A 22,307-nucleotide genomic window follows, 5' to 3' on the forward strand; every position below is an offset into this window, starting at 1 on the left:
CATGCACACAGAGACCAGTCATCCTGTGATAGAACAGTGTTTCTAGGTTTCAAGTTTTGTGTGTGTCAGTTATGGTGTGGTAAATTGATTATGTTTGTGTTTAGACAGAGTGGACAAATAGAGTTTGGCTCAAGGTAAAAGGTCATTATGACTTCACAACGCATGTTTTTGGCCATTACTCATGAATTCATATGGAATTTCTGACAAAATTTCTCACAAATATCAAAAAGGATATAATGATTAAGTGATGACATTTAATATCCAAAAGGTCAAAGGTCAACTTCACTGTGACATTACAATGTTATCTGTAGTTGCAACTTGACTGGTTCATGGAGGCATACAACCGCTGTGTGGTAATTCTTTTTTTTGTTTGTTTTGTTTATTTATTTAGTTAGTTATTTATGCTTTGTTTATTTGTTCTGAGTTGGTATACCACACACAGCAGAGTAATCATATTAAAGACAAAGGGATTGTGTTGTTTAGCTTCTTCTGCAGTCTGTCCACAGAGCATTTCATCTGGTGCTCCCTCTGTGGCTTTGGAAGAAATCCATCAGTTAGCAGGTAATTGAGCAGTCAGGAGTTATTCATACATTATCATCTCAGACCTCTTTTTTCCTCTGTCCTTCATCCCTCCATCCTGCAGCTGCGAGGAGGATGTGAACGAATGTGACCGCAGTAATCCAGAGGGCGAGTGTGAGAATGGCGGTGTCTGCGTCAACACTTACGGCTCCTTCTACTGTAACTGCACAGCAGGCTTCGTGGGTGAGCGCTGCGGCTTGCGGCCCGTTGTCGTCCCCGACATGCGGGCGGGTCACACTGTGGTCGGTAAAGAGGAGCTGATCGGGATCGCCGTGGTGCTTTTTGTCATCATCACCCTTATCATCCTCTTCATTGCTTTCCGCAAGAAGGTTTTCCAGAAGAACTACTCGCGGAACAACCTGTCTCTGGTGCAGGACCCTGCCACCGCCGCGCTGCTCAACAAGGCCAACGGAGTTCAGTTCAAGACCCTCCACTGCACACCAGGGGACCCCCTCAACCTGTACTCAGAGCCAGGGCTGGGGGCTGTGGTGGGAGGGGGTGGGATGATGGGCCCTCCACAGGTCCCTGTGAGGCCCATGGCATACACGCCCTGTTTCCAAGGAGACCCACGCTCCACGCTAGAGAAGATGGTGGATGGGCGCGGTGTGGAGCACACAGAGATGAGCACCTTTCACCCAGAGTCACCAAGGATCCTGTCAGGAACCACCAGGAGGGGGGTGGTGGTGTGCAGCGTGGCCCCCAATCTGCCGCCAGTGTCCCCCTGTCGCTCAGACTGTGACTCCATACGCAAGAGCCCCTGGGACAGTGATGAGGGTGAGTGTGTGTGTGTGTGTGTGTGTGTGTGTGTGTGTGTGTGTGTGTGTGTGTGTGTGCTGTTTTTCTACTTGCTACAGTCAGAATGCCCAGTTAGAATAAGTTAGGGTTAATAAGTATTGTTATGTAGAGAAAGTGTATTTATGTTAGTATCCTACAGGTTCTGTACATGAGGTCATTTTGTTCCCATATGAAAATACAAACACACGTACTCTACAATTCAAAGGATGGTTTTTAAATCCATAAATTCTGTTTTTTGTGCGTGATCAAGTTTTATTTAGATTTGTATAATAAGAGTGTAATAACAAATTCTGCGTATATAGCCGCATCACATCCATATGTTACCATATGGTACTCCAAAACCTTTTTTCTAACCCTCCCCTTCCCAACCCGCCTGGCTTAGAATGACCTGTGATGTCACAGAATTTTAAATAAATTAATAGATTAATTTGTTAATTTGAGAAAAAAAAACAAAAAACAAAAATGAGTATGCTGAAACAATGAATGAATGTGAAAAAGAGAGACTCAGATAATAAAAGAAATATCACTAATGAATGCACTGCATGTTCACAATTACTGTCTATGTATAGACATGCCTACATATGTCCATATAAAGCATAACCAGATACATCAATACACGTATGCACATCATGCCCTTAAATCCATAATTCCTGATGTCATATCAGCATTATATCACTGTAGCAATCAAAACTCAAGATAACATTTTTTGTTTAGTTGTGTTAGCAGCAGTCTAGCAGCTTTGTTTTGGTGTTTGGATGGCTACAAAACAATGGAATCTTTACTTTAAAGGTCTTATTGATAACATTTTAACTGTTTGAACACTGAGCAAATTGGTTTGAGTTCTTTGAAAAATGTGGGAGGAAGACAGTGAGCAACTCAGCAACACATTGTCCAAAAAATAGCAAGAAATCAGTGGAGAGTTACGAGAAAACTGACCTGAATAAAAGTTCAGAAAATTTTGTGAGCAGGAAAAACCTGTCTCCAGTACAGAGCTCGCACTCCCGCAGCAATTGTCTCCTAGCCGAGGTTGGAGGGACCACGGGGCTGTTATGACAAACAGAGTGAGAGTGGGGCAAGTCTTGAGAATAACGCTACTCTGGGCCTTAACCAAAAATCTGGGATGAAAAAGGAGAACAACTGTAAGCTATTGATATAAAACAGCATTTTCTTTCCTTGCTTGCAATTTAAATCAGTGACCTCCCTCCCTCCCAAATATGATGACAAATAAAAGCAATAAGGGTGGGACTTTTTTGTCAAGGCACAGTGTCACCTAAAGCAGTGGCTCTAAACAGGTCCAGCCATGGCATCCAGACTCAAGGTCCAGTCCTAAAATAAATGACCACACATTTAATTGTACTTCAAAAACTATAAACACATAGGCTCATAAAACAGGGAAATGCATTCAAATTGGAAGACTAAAGTGTAAAAAAAATTAGTAAATAAATATCACCACAACCAAACAAAGTGCATATTATTGCTTCAAGACTGTTGACATAAAAACACTGCAGAGACACAGCTTGTCAGTATACCCAGTAATACCAGGAAGAGGGCAATGAAATAGTTTCTGTTCTAGAAAAAAAAACTGTTCATGTGATAAATGAGGAGCATGCATGAATATAGTTTTTCATATCATACACAGTCACTTTCAGTCCCCTAAAATGCATTTTTTTTTTCCTTTTGCCCCCCCCCCCAACCACCTGACCCCTTGACCTCTCCCTGCAGGTAAGATGGTTGACATGGCAGAAGAAGTGACATGTTTCTCAGGAAGCAACAAAGGCAGTAACTCAGAGGTCCAATCACTGAGTTCCTTCCAGTCTGACTCCTGCGATGATAATGGTAAGACACACCCGCTGCACTCACAGCAGTAATGGTTCAGGATTCTCACAATATCCCAATTCCTTACCGTTTGACTTCTTTAAAATATGGTTCTTATTTTAAGGCTTTGTTTGCTCACTTATTTTTTGGCTACACTGGGTGTCTCTTCTGTTTGGAAATTTTACTCATCAATATTCATGCAAATCCTGTGCTGCCCCTCACACTTTGCTGTGATACATTTGTGAGAAAACTGTGAATTATTTAGACTCTTGCTGCAATGCACTTCTAAAATGCTGCCTTCGTTTTAAAAATACTCTCAAATAACTTCCGACCATCTGTCCCATTGAGGGAATTTGTTATCTCAAGAACGCCTTGACGGAAGTAATTAAAATTTGACACAAACATCCAGTTCGACTCAACAATAAACTGATTATATTTGATATTTTATATTTTATATTGCAACCGTGTCAGTCTCATGAATATGATATACCCTGAGGGAATTTCCTCAAATTTGGCACAAACATCCACTTTATGTCAGGGACAACCTGATTAGAATTTGGAGGTCAAAGATCAAGGTTATTGTTTCCTTGCATCCATGTCACTCTTGAGAATGTGATTTTCCATTTGATATCTTGTACACTTGTCTCTCTCCAAAACTGTCAAATATTCAGTGAATATTTTTTTTAAAAGTCATAAAAATATTTGTTATTGTTAAGGCCACTTCTTGGAGGACATTAGAGAAATCAGCAAAACTGACAATATCTCATCAATTCTATGCAGCCTTCAGATACTCAAGAGGTTTCAAACATTTAGTCACACATGCTTTCATATATTATCTATTTGCAAAATAGTACAGTAATGCATTCTCATGGTTTCACAAATGTTTTCTCACAACTGTACATGATAATGATTTCACAGCTGCATCATTGTAAGGCTCGGGGGTTCTGATTGCTTCACAGCGTGGTATTGGTGGTTGTGGCGTTAGTGCTGGAGCTTTGGTTTTGGTTTTTTGTCTTATTTGCATTGCATCGTCTTTTTCTCACTAAATTTGATTTGAAATCCATGAGATTCATGCTTTACTTTTACGAACATAACATAACTCAAAGATGACAGCTTTCTTTTTGCCCTTAATCATCACTTGATTAAAATCTTTTGCCTCGGCCATGTTAAAATTGTTGCCATTGTGATTTGTGTGCTTCATGTCTGACTGGTGTAATCAGATGAGAAAGTGTTTGTGCTTAAGTGACAAAAAGCAGCAGTGTAATGTTGTTGGGTTTGTTTTTTGTTTTTGTTTTTTTTTTGGTTTTTTTGTTTTGGTTTGGTTTTTTTGCATTGATATTTCTTTGTTTGCAATTTTGTTTGTTAATTTTTTTTTTACCTAAAGTATCTCCGTATATATGAACAATATTGTATGAAAATTGCCCTGGAACATCAAAATCAGCAAGACAGTCTTGACTGTGCCAGAGGCAGACCAGGTAGCCCCCTCTGCAGACAGGACTGGCAGTAGTGTGAGGGGATCTCCCCTGGCTAACACCACCAACAGCATTTTTCACTTTGGATGACTGTATTTCAAACCTTATCTCCTCCTTTTTCCCTCCACAAGCCTCCATAGTGACCGTCATTCGACTGGTCAATGATGCAGTCGACACAATCGAAAGTGAAGGTACCATGTCTCATCCCCTTTGTTTCTCTCTCCTCTTCCTCTTCTCTGATCTCAGTCTGGTCATTGCAGGATGCTCTAAGAGGTGTCTTCAATTAAACAACCAGGCTAGATACACAAGGCACTGGAATCAGATTAGCTCAAAAAAAAAATATTTACACATTATTTATTTCCCTCTTTCTCACATGTTCTCCCAGTCAGCAATCAGTCAGTCCAACTCTCCACAAGGTTATTTTTTCTTCCATTAGTTATCACTATATTAAGATAGTACATTATAATATAAAATAAACATATTTAGGAATTATATGTCATACTATAGAACAGTGATGGCTGACCACGTTCCACTAACAGCCAACTACCAACAGGGTAGTTGGCTGTTAGTGGGTTTTTAGATGAAAACATATGCAAATTTGTTCCAGGTGCATTTGTTCTTTGCAAGTTGAGGCAAGTACGAATTCACTTTAGTTAGAAATGTTGAGCTTGAATAAAAATTTCGTGCATGTGAATAAATATACAAGAAGAAAAGGAGATAATTCAGTAGAAAAGATTTTTAAAAACTCCTGGTGGTGGCTGTGACACACAAACACACACACACACACACACACACACACACACACACACACACACACGAGTCTCTAGTCTACAACTACTACAGCTTCCATAAGCTCTTGAGAGTTGTAGTCATTGAATGGTATCAAAACAATCATTCAAAACATTCAAACAGCTGGCTAAAGAAGTGAAGAATGTTGATTATCTTGTTAAAATGGAATTTTATGCTGGAAAACCTTGCATCTTGTCTTTCATGTGGATGCCACCTAATGTGCTCAATCTGCCAAACACCATTGCGGACCAAGTATCACCAGTCATGGCAGGTACTTGGTTTTCTGCAGTGTTTCAGTGGGTCTAGCATGTCAGGGGGTATTCACTCCACTGACAGGACCCAGGGATTTTCCTGCAGAACACTGCACTTTGACAAGATGATCAGTGTTATTCACTTCAACAGCCAGTGGTTTTAATGTTTTGGCTGGCTGGTGTATGAGGTGCTTGTTAACACTTAACTTCTGAGTTCCAAATCATCAGCAGAATAGTTACAAAAAACTCTGTAGAGACTCACATTAGTTCCCACAACACCTCCAGCTTCAATCATCTTCTGTGCCATAAGATTACATTCTGAACTGTGGACACACTCATGATCCAGTACTAAAGGCCTCTGTGTTGTTCTTCCATCTGACAGTGTCAGTTATGGACCAAGGTCAAACCTACAACAGAGGTGATTACCAGACCCCCTTCCTTTACCAGCTCCCTACCCATCCATTCACCCATCCATCCATCCATCCATCCATCCGTACATATATCTCTCTTTGTCAGCAGTGAGTAGACAAAATAACAATCACCTAATGAAAATAAGTTTATTAACAAAAATTGTAAACACTGGTGAGATAGATGGATGATTGGCAGCAATCCAGTCACACTGTATATCTTTGTCATTTCCTAGTTTTTGTCGGCGTTAGTGTTCAACAGATAATTTTGATATCTGGGATAAATTCAATAATACAGCAGACTTTTTTTGTTTGCCCTGCTGTTCCTTTACTTCACTTGAGCAGTCGCATTTTGGGGTCTTTTCACACATAATAACATATGGAAAAACAATTTAAAACTACAATAATTCTATTTATTTTTAAATTTTTTTACCATCATGATACTTTGCCTGCTTCCAGCTGGCTCTCTGAGTCTGCAGCTGCATGCACACTGAAATCATGAAACAGAACTTGCGCTTGAACCACCCACATTGAGGGGATTGATAAAGCCCATCACTTAATGCCTTGAGTGACTCTTAGTGAGGAAAACAGCAGAAGAGCTGATGAGGAAGAGGACATTTTCAAGAAAATTATGTTAAAGAAACTACATAGGGAGGCTGCTGAGGCTGAAAGTGAAACTGTCTGTTTCATTATTTTATAATCAATCATGGATAGGGGTAGGCGATATATATATATATATATCGCCTTAGAGATATAGGAATAGATATAAGGTACAAGGTACAAGGTAGATTTATTGTCATTTTTCTTAAATGTATATATGATATGTATGAGAAAAAAAGAAAATGGCAGAAATTGGTTCTAATAATCATCTGCCTATAGTAATCAATTTTAACCAGACAGACATGATCACTATACATTTTTTCCACTGTATGAAATAAGCTGCTCCTACAGTGTCCTACACCTCCTTGCCCCCACCAACAACAGCATGAAAACACTATCAACAACCAGACATCTGTCAGGCCCATAGTCAGGTACTGACCCCATATAGAAAATTATATCTAGAACACTTTTCATCTCTGAGCAGGTCTCTCCTCACTGCAGTTATTTTGTCCACTTCCTGTGTCTCTCTACCTTTCTGTATACTCAGCTCTACTTTCATACTTCCACACTTTGTCATTGATAAATTCCTCTGCCCATCCCCTTCCCAAGTCAAAGGTTTGTGTGCGTATGTGAGACGTGATTTCCGACCCCTCCCACAGCTTGTTCACCTCTCATTGTGCTGTGCTGAGTTAGCAGCCCAGGGCAGTCACTCTCCCCCTTCCCACAACTTTCTGCCTGCCACTGTCACCTTCCTACATCCCACCATGTCACTTTGTTTGGATTTTTATCTCCAGCCCAGTGGTGGTACTGTACCAGTTGTTGCGTGATGAAGTTTTCACAGCCTCAGTCTTCCCATGGTTTGTGTTCTGCTTTGATGCATGGACGTCTTATTGTTTGATTTCTCATGGCTTCTGGTTTTTAACTTCACTCACCTTTTAAATGAACTTCGCCTTCAGTTCAGTTAATCTACAGAGTTTCTGGTACATTGTCCTTTTGGTCAACAAACTTTTGTGAAGACAATCATCATTTATGTGATGTAAGTAGTTGTTGGCTCCAGTACTAAATGATAAGTTAGCGTAGCCTAGCCAGGTCCCATTTCAGATGCCCCAGCCCTTTCCAAACTCTCAAGAAAAGCAGCCATTTATTTTAAGACTATAGAATCCCAAAATTAATTCCATACCCGTTGCTTCTTTATGCTGGATTTAGTCAATTCTCATCAATTTGCAAAGTCAAAGTCAGTCATTATGCAACACTTCATATTAACCCCTGTTTTGCATTTTGTTGGTCATCTATCACCAGTAACAGCTTTGTTCAGTACAGGATCCATGAGATGTTATGAATGTAAGCCAAACATAGACCATTGGCTGTTGGTAGTAGTGCGAACATGTTCCCCACCAACTGAAGGTAGGCTGTTAGAATCTCTTATACATGTTATGATATAGAAATAGTACTAAAATGGGTGATGTCAGTGCAACCAGTGTTGGGGGTGACACATTAGAGTACTCAGATTACTTGTTTTGTTGTAATGAGTAACGAAACACATTAGTTTGCAATTCAAGTAAATAGTTACTTGGTTACAGAGCAATGGGCAGACAAAAACACTTTTGATGAGTTTTATTTTCTCTCTTTTTAGTTGAATATAGTGTTTTTATGATGTCAGCAAGGCAGTTAAACTAGTCTTGGTTTAGTGAAAGAGAGAAACTTGAATCTATAAGGTGTGGGGTTACTTTTTCTATCACGAAAGGAAAATAGATGCAAATATATTTCCTTTCGTGATAGTTTATTTTGGCTTGACTTACTCCTCTCAGTAACTCATGTTGTGATGTCAAAAGTTACTTTATAATCGCAATAGTTTTATAATGTAATTAATAACTAAAAAGTAAAGTTACCAACACTGGATGCCATATAGTAAATATAAGCCCCTAGTTTGATTCAAAAGAATGACATTCCCAACAAGTCCTCGTTGTTTATTAAAATCATCATCATCAATCATCATTAAAAAAATCAACTTAAGAGTCAAAAAGGATTCACATGACCATTTTTTTACCTACCACCTCCACCACAACCTTCCAGGACTGAGGTTTTATAGCATTACACAACTTCTTCTTCTGCTTCTGAGAGTGAACAGTCTGTCTATAAGAGCACAATTAGACACTGCTCAGGAAAATATAGACATTGGTTCCAACAATCAACATTGTCAGTATTCTGGTGAGGATACTTCTGTTGCGGTTGCTTAATTGTGACACAGCTGCTAAGCTGATTAATTGCAGGCTTAGTGTTTGTATTCTGTATATTCAGTAAGTATTTGCATGGTGTACTTAAGTGGTAACAGTGTGTATCGGAGCCAACAACCCACCCACAATGTGCTACATTGACCAATAGGATAATCTACTTGACGTGATATATCCCTCTGCTGTACTGCTGTGTTTTCTGAGCCCGTCAACATGAGTGCTCCAAGTCTTCATGAAGCTCAGCATGCTGTGACACCTGTGACCCCAACCCTCAAAGGCTCCTGCTGTGCATGTCTCAAACCCTGATAAAGCTAACATGTTTTCTGAACAGGTTGTGCCTTGTCATGCACTTGACCTCCAACACCTCTGTGTATAGTTGAGTGTAACATACCTGGTGCATACTAAGGCATGTCTGCTGCACAGCTCTACATCGTGGACACTAGTTTGTTGTTGTTTTGTTTCACAGTCCAGATTGTCACTGACCATGTCCTCCTACTGTCCAGCATATCACTGGGACACATCAGACTGGATGCCGAGCACCAGGCTGTCAGACATTGAGGAGATGCCGGGGTATGAGGCAGGTCCTGGCAGTGACGCAGCAGGTTCAGCCCCACGCCTTGGAGGAAGCACCCGTGAACTAGAGTCCGACTACTACCTGGGAGGCTACGACATTGACAGCGACTACCCCCCTCCCCACGAAGAAGAGTTCTTGAGCCAAGACCAGCTGCCTCCTCCGCTGCCCACAGGCGAGGACTACCCTGAGCCCTACACGCCGCTGCCCACTAATCCGCCAGCCTCCAAGGAGAGCACCCTGAGCTCTGGCAGCACCGGGCATCAGCACTCCAGGCCACACTTCCACCCCAGCCAATACCTGCCTCCCCACCAACTGCCTCTCGGGGAGGCACCTCATGGGGACTTCAGCACTTCATTGAGCGGGGTAACCCCAGGAAATGGGGACACTGATGACTCTGTGTCACTAAACATGCGACTGTCTGTTGGTGCATCATCAGCCTCTGACATGTCGGCCCCCTGCGGGCTGGATGACTCTGAACACGGCAGTGACTTTGACAGTATGGATGAGCTTCGTCGAGGGGTGACCATCATCACTGACTCACAGCAACAGACTGAGGTGTGATTGATTGACTAGTACAGGGACATTATGGGATGTAGAATGGACCAGAGGGAGCATAATATTGGAGCAGATGGAAGGAGATGCACGAGCGGATGTTATCACAGCATAAGGAATCCTTTTTCAGCAATGCCACAACCACCGACTGTAAGAATGACCTTCAAACTGCAAATTTACAACCACATTTTTCTTGTTTGAAGTAACATCCTCCCATCCAACTCCAAAAATTGGAATTCTGAATTTTATCATGGACAACAACCTTATTGTGTTGTCAGTCCTGTCCCCGCTGTGCACGACAAGAAGTTCCTCCCTGCTCCAATAGGGAGTCGTATGTAATGTGAAAAGAAAGGCATAGAGAATGTGAATCAGAAAGACTTCGCCAAAAGAGATTGGAATTTATGTGGACGAATAAATTAGAAAAAAGAAAAGGGACAGTCATGTAAGTTGAAGGGTTGTTTGCCTCCCTGCTCCCTCACAGAGCTCATCGGACCACTTCTTTCTATAACAAACAAAAAAAGACACAAATTCCCATTTTCCTTTTTCCTCCTTGGATTTGTAAATTTTGTAGTGCTCCAAACTTGTACAGACTTTGTAAAATAGGATGACCTTACTGGTGAATAAGTATGAAACAATGTTCTGGCCACATTTCAAGAAGCCATTTATTTGTTTGAACTTGGAATGTGCTCTCCCCTTCATAAAAAATCATCAAGCCACAACACTGAAGCCATAGAAGCCCAAAATGTTCAGCCCCTCAGCTTTGTTTTTGGTGGGAAGCCAAGAGCTGCTGTAGTTGCCAATGTATTTGAAGGACCGATGTCTCAAGATCACTGATTACCTTTCTATAGATAAGACACAGTACTTCTTTTGTCTCTGAAGACTAAATATACATAAATACAGAATAGGCTGAGTATTATTATTGTCCTAGGATTAAGAATGGGATGATATACGATTTTATCATGGATCCTTTTGTTTTTTGTTTTTTTTTAAAAAAAAACCTCTCACAGTTAGTTGATCACAGTGAATTTCCATGATCAGGGTTACCATATCATGTCCAGCCGCACCCAAAGAGACTGCTTGGTACGCAACAATAGAAGAGACAGCAAAAATAGGCCGTATCAATGTTGACAGTCACAAATATCTAAATCAAGTATTGGCAAATTTTATATTAAAAGATATGGTGCCATTTCATACAGTAGTAAAGCCCAGTTTTTAAAGATTATTCGATTGTTTTTCAGTAAAAAAAAAAAAGGATGTCTGTTAAAAAAAAATATGTTTGTCCTGTTTGTGATTCAATAAAAATATCTGTTTCTCAACAAAATGTTAGGTATAGGATATTTTAGCGCCATTTTTAGAGTTTTAAGACCCAGACACACCAAACCAACATCAAAGAACTACCAGTGATAAAGCCGACTGTTGTTGTCACCTGTGGCAGAAAAGTTGCACGTGAACACACCGCAAAGACTACAGCCAACGTCAACCAGCACGTACGATCTGCGCCTGCATGAGGGGAAATAATTCTCCATGGCAGCAGGTGGCAGTGGTCTTTAATTGTCATTCAGAAAAGGAAACAGGGATATGATAGTTAGCCCATTAGCACATTAGCAACACAATCCAATGCTGAAAAAACAAAATATATTTACCCTGCGCAAGTGAACAATGACACAAACTATCAGGAAACATTTCTGCTTGTTTCCACCTCTCCTTCCTTTTGACTTTAGCCATTTGTTTACTTTTCACACTTCCATTTCTCTTCTCGTGCGCTGAAGTGAAAGGCCAATCGGAGGAATTTGTTTCACCGATTTGATTCACTGATGGGCTCCACCTTCATCTGCTTTTTTTCCGCTAATTCAATTATGCTGAATCACAGCCACTCACCTACGGCCCAAAACTGACTAACAGCTGATGGTCGGCTTGGTGTGTCAGGGCCTTTAGGCATATTTCAATGACTGTCAGAATAATATGGTTTATCACAATTATTTTGGTAAGGGTGATCGTGACATGAAATTTTCTTTTTAAGGAGATCAGAACTTTTGCTTAGCTAACACTATAGACTTAACTGAAGAGAAATTGGATTTAACTGGAAGTTTGATATTAAGATTAATTTATTGTTGTCTTATCGTGTTACACAATATCAACATCAGCCAAATAAACAGGAACATCACATCTTTAGGGGGTGGGGATTGGAGTTTCAGTGTGTGAGGTAGTGTGTGGGGGTGTGAGGTAATAATGCTTTCACCTGTATTAACATATCAGTGGATGTTAGTAGTAATCTGGTAACTACACAGCTGATCAATGAGCCAGTTATTGTGAAGCATGACTGAGAAGCTGATGTCAACCAATTAATGCAGGTGTGACCTCAGTGCTTGGCCACTAATTAACACTATGCTTTATTTTGCATTAAATTGTAATGCAGAATTAGTATCTTGTCATATTTTTACATAAAGGTTCAGTGTATAGGATTTAGCAATATATATAAGATGAAAATGAATATAGTTTCATTAATTTATACACTAATTTCATCAGTGTATATTCACTTGAAATACTATTATTCTGATATTTTAGAATAAGCGGTCTATATCTACATACACAGCAGGTCGTCCTCCATAGAGTTATCCATGCTTTTTTAACAGTAGCCCAGAAAGGACAAACCAAACACAGGAGACATTTCAGTTGTTTGCAGTCTGCAACTTCACCACTAGATGCCAATAAATCCCACACCCTGGACCTTTAAGTAACTAATCTGAATACCTCATCAAGAACTAGATAAAATGCAATAATACAGATGTGACCAGGAGGAAATAGTTCATCTTTAGATAACAAGACGGTTAAATAATGATGTTAACTAAAATATTAGCAACCACAGCCTCTCTTAGCTTTTGTTACTTTGTCTGCCAACAAAAAATAATTGAATAGCAACCAATTGTCCACCTTTGATCTGATCCCCCTCCATTTGTTTGATCTGTTTATTTTCTCACCAGTATTCCCAAAAAGCCATGCAGAGCAGATCTATCTCTGCATTCCAGCATTTTCTGTTCCTTTGTAGTATCTGCAGTCTGCAGTCACAAGTCAAACTCTGACATCACTGTATAATCTGCCTGATGCACTCGGGCATGCAGCTCCTTTTTTCTTTGTACCAGATGTATGTGTTTAAATCTCTGTACAGTGTACATAGTGATGAAGATTTTGTAGATATGGAATTGCAATCCTGAACTTCCTTCCTTCCTTCCTTTTTTGTTTTTGGACTGTTTGATGTGAATGTGGACATTAAGACTGTGGAAGATCAACTGTTTTCACATCATTCCTGCTCTGCCACTGACTGACTGAATGCCATCTCAATATTATAGATGAATTTTGCACAGTATTAAATCCAGACATTACATCCCAGACAATGTTTTTTTTATTTAATTTTTGTATTTTTGTTTTTTACAACGTTTTAATGGTAATGAGGGAATCTTTTTGTACATTTCTTTCATCTGGAATGTTTTGATGGATTTGGATGTTCAGACACATTAGGCCGTGTCAACAATATGTCCCCTATCTGCAGAAAATGAGTGTACAAAGTGAGTGCTTTGTTTGTTTTTTTTTACTTTTTTTTCAATTCAGTGCAGAAAATAAAAAGGTTCTTGCGCACCATGTCGGCCTGTCCTCAGTTCTGAGATAATCCATCCTGGCAGACCATCGCAGCTGTTTACTGGTTGTCATGATAATTTCCTTTTAATAGTACTTTATATTGTGCTGTCTCACACATATGAAATGCTGCTGGACTTCATAGAGATCACAATGACAGCATCAGTCACCACAGATAGATGTTTTCTTATTTATGTATTCATTTAAAAGGGACATGTCATATCAATGAACATCAGTATAGAATACAAATGTAAATTTGCAGAAGTTTGCACGACTGCTGAGGCTTTAAGTCACCCCATGCACCTGCCAACGTCTTTCAAGCTTTATTCAGCCCGCTGCTGACATCTTGTTTCACCGCCTTCTAATACATTACGGTTACATTGCTAAAATAGCTTACCTCTTGCACTGCTCTAGCACGGACGTCCTAGCCTTTGTTTGAGCGATGAAAAGACTTCATCTTCAATCCTTGAAGACACCGGCTTTCTTCAGCAGGGATGAAAGCATTGTGGTTGGTCTCAGTTAGCTAGCTCGCTAGCCACTCCACCAGCTAACCTAGCTAGCCTACTACCTTGCGAGGTATGTCGGACACCAAGAAGTATATCGCTCCCAGTGTGGGAGGCGCACAGCTAAGAAGGACAGCCATGACACTTGGTTCTGGTGTCTGGGACAGGAGCACACGGAGTTATCACAAGCCAAACCCTTTTTCTGCCTTTTGTGCTCCCGGCTACATCTCACCACGCTCCGCCACCAACAACTCTTCGTCTCCACCACAGGCAGCGCTGCTCTCCCCGAGCCTGCTAGCTCATGGACGGATGCGGATTTCCCACCTCTCCCTCCCTCCGGAACACCAGAAACCGGGTGGCAATCCTCTCCAGATGACTGTGAGTTTTTCCCGCAACAAGAGTAACTCGCAAATTTTCACGCCGGCCATCAGGCGGCTGTGAGGGCAAGGAGGAAGATGGGGAGGACATGGATCTATTATAAATCTGGATACAGCCATGGGGGCAGGGCCTCGTTTATACCTATGAGAGCTGCTCAGTGGCGCATGAGGCAGAGAAAAGTCTTTTTCCATGTCTAGAAACGTGTAAAATATCTGGGTCTACTGGCCCATAGAGCATGCGTACTCAAGATTAACGGCAGCTGAATGCTCCCGAGCACAGCTGAGTGCAGTCAAGCGGTTAACTCCCGCCGGCAGAGTGACCAACTTCCGGATTAGCGCTTTGGTTAGTTTGAATGGAGGTCTAAAAAATTTAATCTTGCAGCTCTTTAAGACTTTTTAAATGTTATCGAACCAGATGGTTTACATCCAGACAGGGATAGAAGACATTTCGCGGGGGTTTTGATGCTCACAAAATATTATTTACTGATTTACAGATGCCTCTTTCCCCATGTTTCCCCAAAGGGGAAAAGTCTTTCTGGGGCAGTGTGCATCACGTGACCAATCAAACGGTGTAATACCACTTTCGGCCACGATGTAAATTGCTTCAACGCATGGTCCCACAGCAGCTTTGTGTCTTAAAAGGAAAGCTACAGACACTAAGCATTCACTCTCATCTGTACACCCCACTTAGCTTTACCAGAGCCATGGTCACAAGCATTCAAATGAGCCCAAAGCCTACTATGAGGCCAGGACATCTCCACACATTTTTATAGCAAGTAAGCCCAAGGCCTTACAGTCACAGGCAGACAGCCTGACTGAAGCAAAGAAAGGGCTCAAAGGAAGGACAATGCTGCCCTCTTGTGGCAAGAGGCCAGCGCTGTCCAACAGGCTGTTAATATGGAGACGGCTCTGTCAGCCCTCTCTGTTGATTCTGAACACTCTAAAGAAAGGCTATGCTTTACAGTTTGCTCGCAGTCCACCACGTTTCACTGGCATTATTCATTTAACAGTACAGGCACAGGTAGCCCCAGTCCTATTACAGGAGATATCCTCCCTCCTAGAGAAAGGGGCCATACGCCCAGTGAGAGAGGGAGAGCGTATCTTAGGCTATTATCACCGATATTTCCTCATCCCAAAGAAAGATGGATCAAAACGGACAATTTTGGATGTAGGATCATTGAGGAAAATGCTGTTGCTCATGTTGACACAACGCTGTTTATTCAAAGCAATCAGACAGGGGGATTAATTCACACTGGTGGATCTGGAAGACCCGTTCTTTCACATCCCCATTGTGGAAAGACACAGGAAATATCTGAGGTTTGCCTTTCAGGGCAAAGCATAAGAGTTTTGTGTCCTCCACTTCAGCCTTTCTCTGAGCCCCTTGGACTTTCACAGTGTGTGTGAACACCACACTGGCCCCTCTCTGCAAGCGAGGGATAAGGATTTATTGTGATCTCGACAATGCGCTCATCAAGCAGCAGAGTCAGAGAGCCTGGCCATTATGCACACCAAAGCAGTGACAGATGATCTACAAAAGCTGGGTTTTCCAATTAACTGGATGAAAATTTGCCTCACTCCCAAGACAGTGACAACTTTTCTGGGGCTCGAATTCCCGGTCAATGTGAGTGCATCTGTCTGGAGACAGATGGTTGGGTATTCAAAAGACAGCTCGCGGTCTTGTGCCAGAGTCACACGGTCCAAGTGTGCCAGTGCATGGTGATGCTAGGAATGATGGTGGCATCATCAGCAGTGATCCCACTTAATCTGTTGCGCATGCAGCCCATCCAGAGTTGGTTCATCAGTCAGCACATGAACCCAGTCAAGGACCGGAAATATTATAGTCTGGATGTGTCAAACGCGTCCTTTGCGCACATGGTATTGTCCACAGCCAAACAGTGAGACTTTCTGGCCTCATTAGCATACCAGCACATGTGTTTTATTAGGGATAACTGTCTGTAAATTGCCATGGTTTCCCAGGTTAATTCCTCCTCGGGTCAGAAGGGTTGTACATGTCAGTGTCCTCTTATGGCCAGCAAGGATGGTGGTATGCGTGGTGGCACGAGTAAGAACTCGAGTTCAAAATGACGTAAAATGCTAGGGTTTGCTATAACCCAGGTTTTACGAGTGAGAACAAGAGTTCTTACATAAATATAAAAAAATACAGTAATGGACAATTAGCAATATGTGAATATTTAAAATTATAAATATGGATAATGTGCTGAGTTTGTTAAGTGTGTAAAATATAAAACGGGGCCTTTTGCTACAATGCTATGTATAAAAATAGTATGTAAGTTTAAATAAGGAAAATATAAATATATAAATATGTGTGCAATGCTACAGTGAACAACAGAGTTACACATAAGTAAGAATAACAATAATAATATATACAATATGCACAATTTGTGTCACATGTTAAATATAGCCTACATTCAAGAGCTGTAAAGAATATTCCACATTTGAATAATTGCACAGAGGATTGCTGTGGTTAAAATATTGCACCAAATATTGCAGTTAGACAGTGATATGAAGAAAGCATTGTAAGACCCTATTGCACATTTGAAGTATAATGAATAAATTATTGAATTTGAATTGTAGATTTGTGTATTAAGTCAAAATGCCACTCTTGCCCTGTTTATAGGCATGACACACTGACCCAAAGTTTGCATCCTGTAAGGATTAAACCACAGGACCTCTACAACCAGGGTCTACCGCCTGTTAGCTTTTCTGAGAGCAGCCACCTGAACAACTAGTTTAATGATAAACTTAATAACTTAATAAGTTTAACTGCTTTGCACAACAGACTAATTTCTACACAAAGAAACCCTCTCAGGGAAGCTCAACTGCAAGCTAATCATCCTCACCAGAGTTTGGACCTGACAGCAGTTGACCATCGCAACAGACTTGTGTGATTGTGAGGTTGGTTGGATGTACTGCCAAAATAAGGAAAACCACATTGTGGACGTCTTGTAGTTGGTGGACCTCCCTGCAGTGTGATGCATTGTGTTGTGTGATCACGTGCCATGGCAGTCCAGAATTGGGACCAGGGTACAGAGTTGCAGTCTTACACGCTTCTCTGAGCTTCTAGCACAGTCACACACCCATAATGTAAATATTATAAAAGCGGTGTCTGTCCCCCGACCACTTCATTTGTTTAAATCCAAAATAAACCAAAAAGGGGACAAAAAAATCTCATAAAAATTAATACATCTCCTGTCAAACAGCATCATAAGGAGAATTAAATGTGGACTCTTAAACATTAGATCCCTATCAACCAAGGCTCATTTAGTCACTGATTTAATATTGGATAACCATATTGATTTATTATGCCTCACTGAGACCTGGCTTTGTCCTGATGAGTACGTTAGCCTGAATGAATCCACTCCTCCTGGTCATATAAATAGTCACATTGCATGTGACACTGGCCAAGGAGGGGGAGTCACTGCTATTTTTGATTCAAGCTTAGCAATCACCCTAAGGCTAAGCTAAACTATAGTTCATTTGAAAGCCTTTTTCTTAGTCTTTCTCACCCATCCTGGAAAACTCTACAGCCAAATCTGTTTGTTATAGTGTACCGCACCCCCGGCCCATACTCTGAATTTCTATCTGAATTCTCTGAGCTTATATCAAGTTTAGTGTGTCTTCAGTCAGTGTGTACATAAACCCACCCATCGCTACAACCACACCCTAGATCTAGTCCTTGCATACGGCATCGATATTGAAGATTTATTAGTCTTTCCTGAGATTCCCGCTCTGTCAGACCATTATTTAATAACTTTCAGTTTTTTATTACTCGACTACAAGCCTCTCAGTAAGAGTTACTATTCTAGATGTCTATCCAATTCAGCAGTGGCTAAATTTAAGAAATTGATTCCTTCTGCATTGACCTCATTACCATGTCTCACAGTGACTGAGAATACTCTTACTAACTTAAGTCATTCTCAACTTGATTGTCTTGTTGATAGTGTTACTGGCTCACTGCGACCAGCTCTCAGCTCTGTTGCACCTTTCAAGAAGAAAATAATGAAACAAAGAAAATTAGCCCCATGGTTTAACGCCCGGTTCCACAAATTGAAACACACATTGCAAAAATTTGAAAGAAATTGGCGCTCAACCAACCTCGGAGAGTCCCGTTTAGTCTGGCTGGATAGTCTTAAAATGTATTAAAAGGCCCTTCGCCATGCCAGAGCAAACAATTACTCATCATTAATTGAGGAAATTAAAAACAATCCCAGGTTACTTTTCAGCACTGTAGCCAGTCTGACTCAGAGTCACAGCTCCATAGAGCCTTGTATTCCTTTGGCCCTAAGCAGTGATGACTTTATGAGCAGTGACGACTTTATGAGTTTCTTTAATGATAAAATTATAACTGTTCGAGATAAAATCCATCAGCTCTTGCCCTTAACTGACCTGACCCCGGACTCAGGTAGCTTGGATATGGCAGCAAGGCCTGAAATTTATTTGGACCGTTTCTCCCCCATTGACCTTCATCGACTCTACACTTTGATTTCTGCATCTAAGCCATCAACCTGCTAGACCCCATCCCAACTAAGCTACTTCAGGAAGTTTTTCCCTTATTAGACAATTCTTTCTTAGATATAATCAATGCGTCTTTATTAACGGGCTACGTACCACAGTCTTAGCTGTCATTAAACCTCTTCTAAAGAAGCCCACTCTCGATCCTGAGATTTTAGCTAACTATAGACCAATATCTAATCTCCCCTTTATTTCTAAAATCCTTGAGAAAGTGGTTGCTCATCAACTCTGTGACTTTCTCCAAGATAATAGTTTATTGGAGGACTTTCAGTCACGTCTCAGAGTTCATCATAGTACAGAGACGGCACTAGTAAAAATTAATAAGGACTTATTGATTGCTTCTGATACAGGTCTGGTCTTTGTTTTAATCCTATTAGATCTCAGTGCCGCATTTGACACCATTGACCATCAAATCTTGCTGCACAGAATGGAACAGTTAATTGGCCTTACAGGAACAGCACTAATCTGGTTTAAATCTTACTTATCAGATCGTTCCCAATTTGTTCACATCCATGATCAATCGTCTGCGCATACTAAGGTCTGTTTCGGAGTGCCACAAGATTCTGTGCTTGGACCAATCCTTTTTACTTTATATATGCTTCCTTTAGGCAACATAATTAGATACATACATAATTATTATACATTTTCATTGTTATGCTGACATTATGCAAATGTTTCTATCTATGAAACTAGATGAAACTGATCAGCTATCTAGACTTCAAACGTGTCTTAAGGATATAAAAGCCTGGATGAGCCGTAATTTCTTGCTGTTGAATTCAGACAAAACTGAAGTTATTGTTCCTGGCCCCAAACACCTCATAAACTCCCTTTCTAATGATGTAATTTCTCTAGATGGCATTACCTTGGCCTTTAGCACATCTGTAAGGAACCTTGGAGTTTTATTTGCCTCCCATATAAAACAAACTTCAAGGACTGCTTTTTTTCACTTGCGTAACATTGCAAAAATTAGACATATCCTATCCCAGACAGATGCTGTCACAGGTCCAACCCTCAAGATCACTGCGCTCTGAAAATGCAAGATTCCCAAAGTTTCCAAATGTAGGATAGGAACCAGAGCCTTCAGTTACCACGCTCCTCTCTTATGGAACCATCTTCCAGTTTTGGTCAGGGAGGCAGACACCGTTTCCACTTTTAAGGGTAGACTTAAGACCTTCCTCTTTGATAAAGTTTCTAATTAGGGCTGGCTAGGTTTGCCCGGACCTGCCCATAGTTAGGCTGACATCAGTTTAACTTGCCGGGGGACTTTCTGTAGGGGTCAGAGAGCAGTGGGACTAACACTGCTCTCTGACCTTTATATTTAAGCCATAATAGCTGATTAGTGACCCTAGTTTCGTTAGTGTGTATATTCCTGGAGCACAAGTTTGTGTGACGGGGAGGAGGGGGAGGTGGCAGAGCTTTCAGCCCGATCTGGCGGGGGTGGTTTTGAGTCCGTTCAGACCTGCCACTCTGGCTCTGCTTCCTCTCTCTTTCTCTCTGGCTCTGCTTCCTCTCTCTTTCTTTCTTTTCTATTACTGCTCTCTGGTATTCATGTTTAAGTCGTAATTGCTGATCAGTGACTCTAGGATCCTCATTGAATGCTTATCCTTTTTACTGCTCACCACCTTGGTTCTGTTGAACTGCACTACACTAATCCCGTTGCCTCTCTGGAGCATTTCTGCTCCCTTGTTTCCTAGCTTTCCCGGATCCTGGCCGCAACCCTGGCTGTGCCTGATCATTGTGATATCTGTGCTGGCGCTGTGACCCTGCCGTTGGTTGTGCTCGTGTTGTGGCTGCATTGATACTGTACCCCCCGCTTGCCCTGATCGTGGTCTTGGTCCTGGTTGCGCCGATGCTGTGATCATGCCTTTGGACACCTCCCTATCAATAAATGTATGAGACTCTTATCAACACCCACAATATCATCATAGAGTGCATTTGATAATTTCACACCTGTCGTTATTGTAATATGACATGCGTCTGTTTCCCCCATTGCTGTGCCTTTCTCCCCCTCTCTTCCCCTCCTCCCTCTCTATTTCTCTTTCCTTTTTTCCACAATTGTATTTCATTTGTTATTTACAACATCTATTGCATGTCTTCCCGTCCTGGAAGAGGGATCCCTCATCATCCTCTACCACTCTTCCTGAGGTTTCTTCCTTTTTTTTCTTCTTTCTTCTTTTTTTTCTTTTTCTGAAGTTTTTCCTTGGGTGATGTGAAGGTCTAAGGGCAGAGGGATGTCGTACACTGTAAAGCCCTCTAAGGCAAACCATGTTTTGTGATAATTGGCTTCCATTAATAAAATTTACTTGACTTGACAAAGTGCACATTTTGAGTGTCCTATTACTGTGACCATCCCAAGGCACACCTGTGCAGTAGAGCTTTATAACCCTTTGAAACTTGAGCAGATTGGTTTGATTTTTGTCCAAAACATGGGAAAAATGCAATAAAAATAACAATAACAATAACAATAATTACAATAAACTTTATTTATAAAGCACCTTTCATAACACAGTTACAAGGTGCTTTACAATAAAAACAAAACACATATCAAAACATAGAGAGCACAAACGTAAGAGCCAAACATCAGACTATCGCAGGGCCGATACATATAGACGAACAACCATACACACTCACACACCTAAGGGCAATTTAGAGTCATCAATTAACCTGAGCTGCATGTCTTTGGACTGTGGGAGGAAGCCGGAGACCCCGGAGAGAACCCACGCGGACACGGGGAGAACATGCAAACTCCGCACAGAAGGGCCCCCGCCCGGACCGAACCCCGTTCCAACCAGGATTTGAACCAGGGACCCTCTTGCTGTGAGGCAACAGTGCTAACCACAAAGCCACCGCGTCGCCTAGGTACATAGTGATAAAATAAAATAAAATAAAATAAAATAAACGGATGGTAAAATCCCTGAAAAGCAATTCTAAACATAAAAAAGGTGGGTTTTTTTAAAGAATGATTTAAAGGATGAAAACATAGGGAAAAAGGAAATGACCAACTTGGCAAGGAATGTCCCACTAATTGCAGGTCATTGGTAAAAGGTGACAAGAAAACTACTAAAAATAGTTTTAAAAAGAAAAAAAAAAGAGGGCAGGATTATTGGAAAATTATCAAAAAAAGAGAAAATGTTAAGAACACTGTGATTATAAATTTTCTACATTTATGTACTGAGTATATTAATAAAACGTCTTAGAT

At 41.0% G+C, this 22,307-nt stretch overlaps 1 protein-coding gene across 1 annotated transcript; it reads left to right on the forward strand.

Moving 5' to 3' along the window:
• The first annotated feature begins 71 nt into the window (after nucleotides 1-71).
• On the forward strand, nucleotides 72-10,816 carry LOC121942863 (protocadherin Fat 3-like). Its single transcript, XM_042486153.1, has 6 exons — nucleotides 72-79; nucleotides 644-1,353; nucleotides 3,097-3,210; nucleotides 4,793-4,852; nucleotides 6,084-6,119; nucleotides 9,443-10,816. The coding sequence occupies exons 1-6, from the start codon at nucleotides 72-74 to the stop codon at nucleotides 10,072-10,074; spliced, it is 1,560 nt and encodes a 519-aa protein (XP_042342087.1). The 3' UTR covers nucleotides 10,075-10,816.
• Nucleotides 10,817-22,307: the final 11,491 nt, after the last annotated feature.

This window comes from Plectropomus leopardus, chromosome 5 (assembly GCF_008729295.1).
Source record: "Plectropomus leopardus isolate mb chromosome 5, YSFRI_Pleo_2.0, whole genome shotgun sequence".
NCBI lineage: Eukaryota > Metazoa > Chordata > Actinopteri > Perciformes > Serranidae > Plectropomus > Plectropomus leopardus.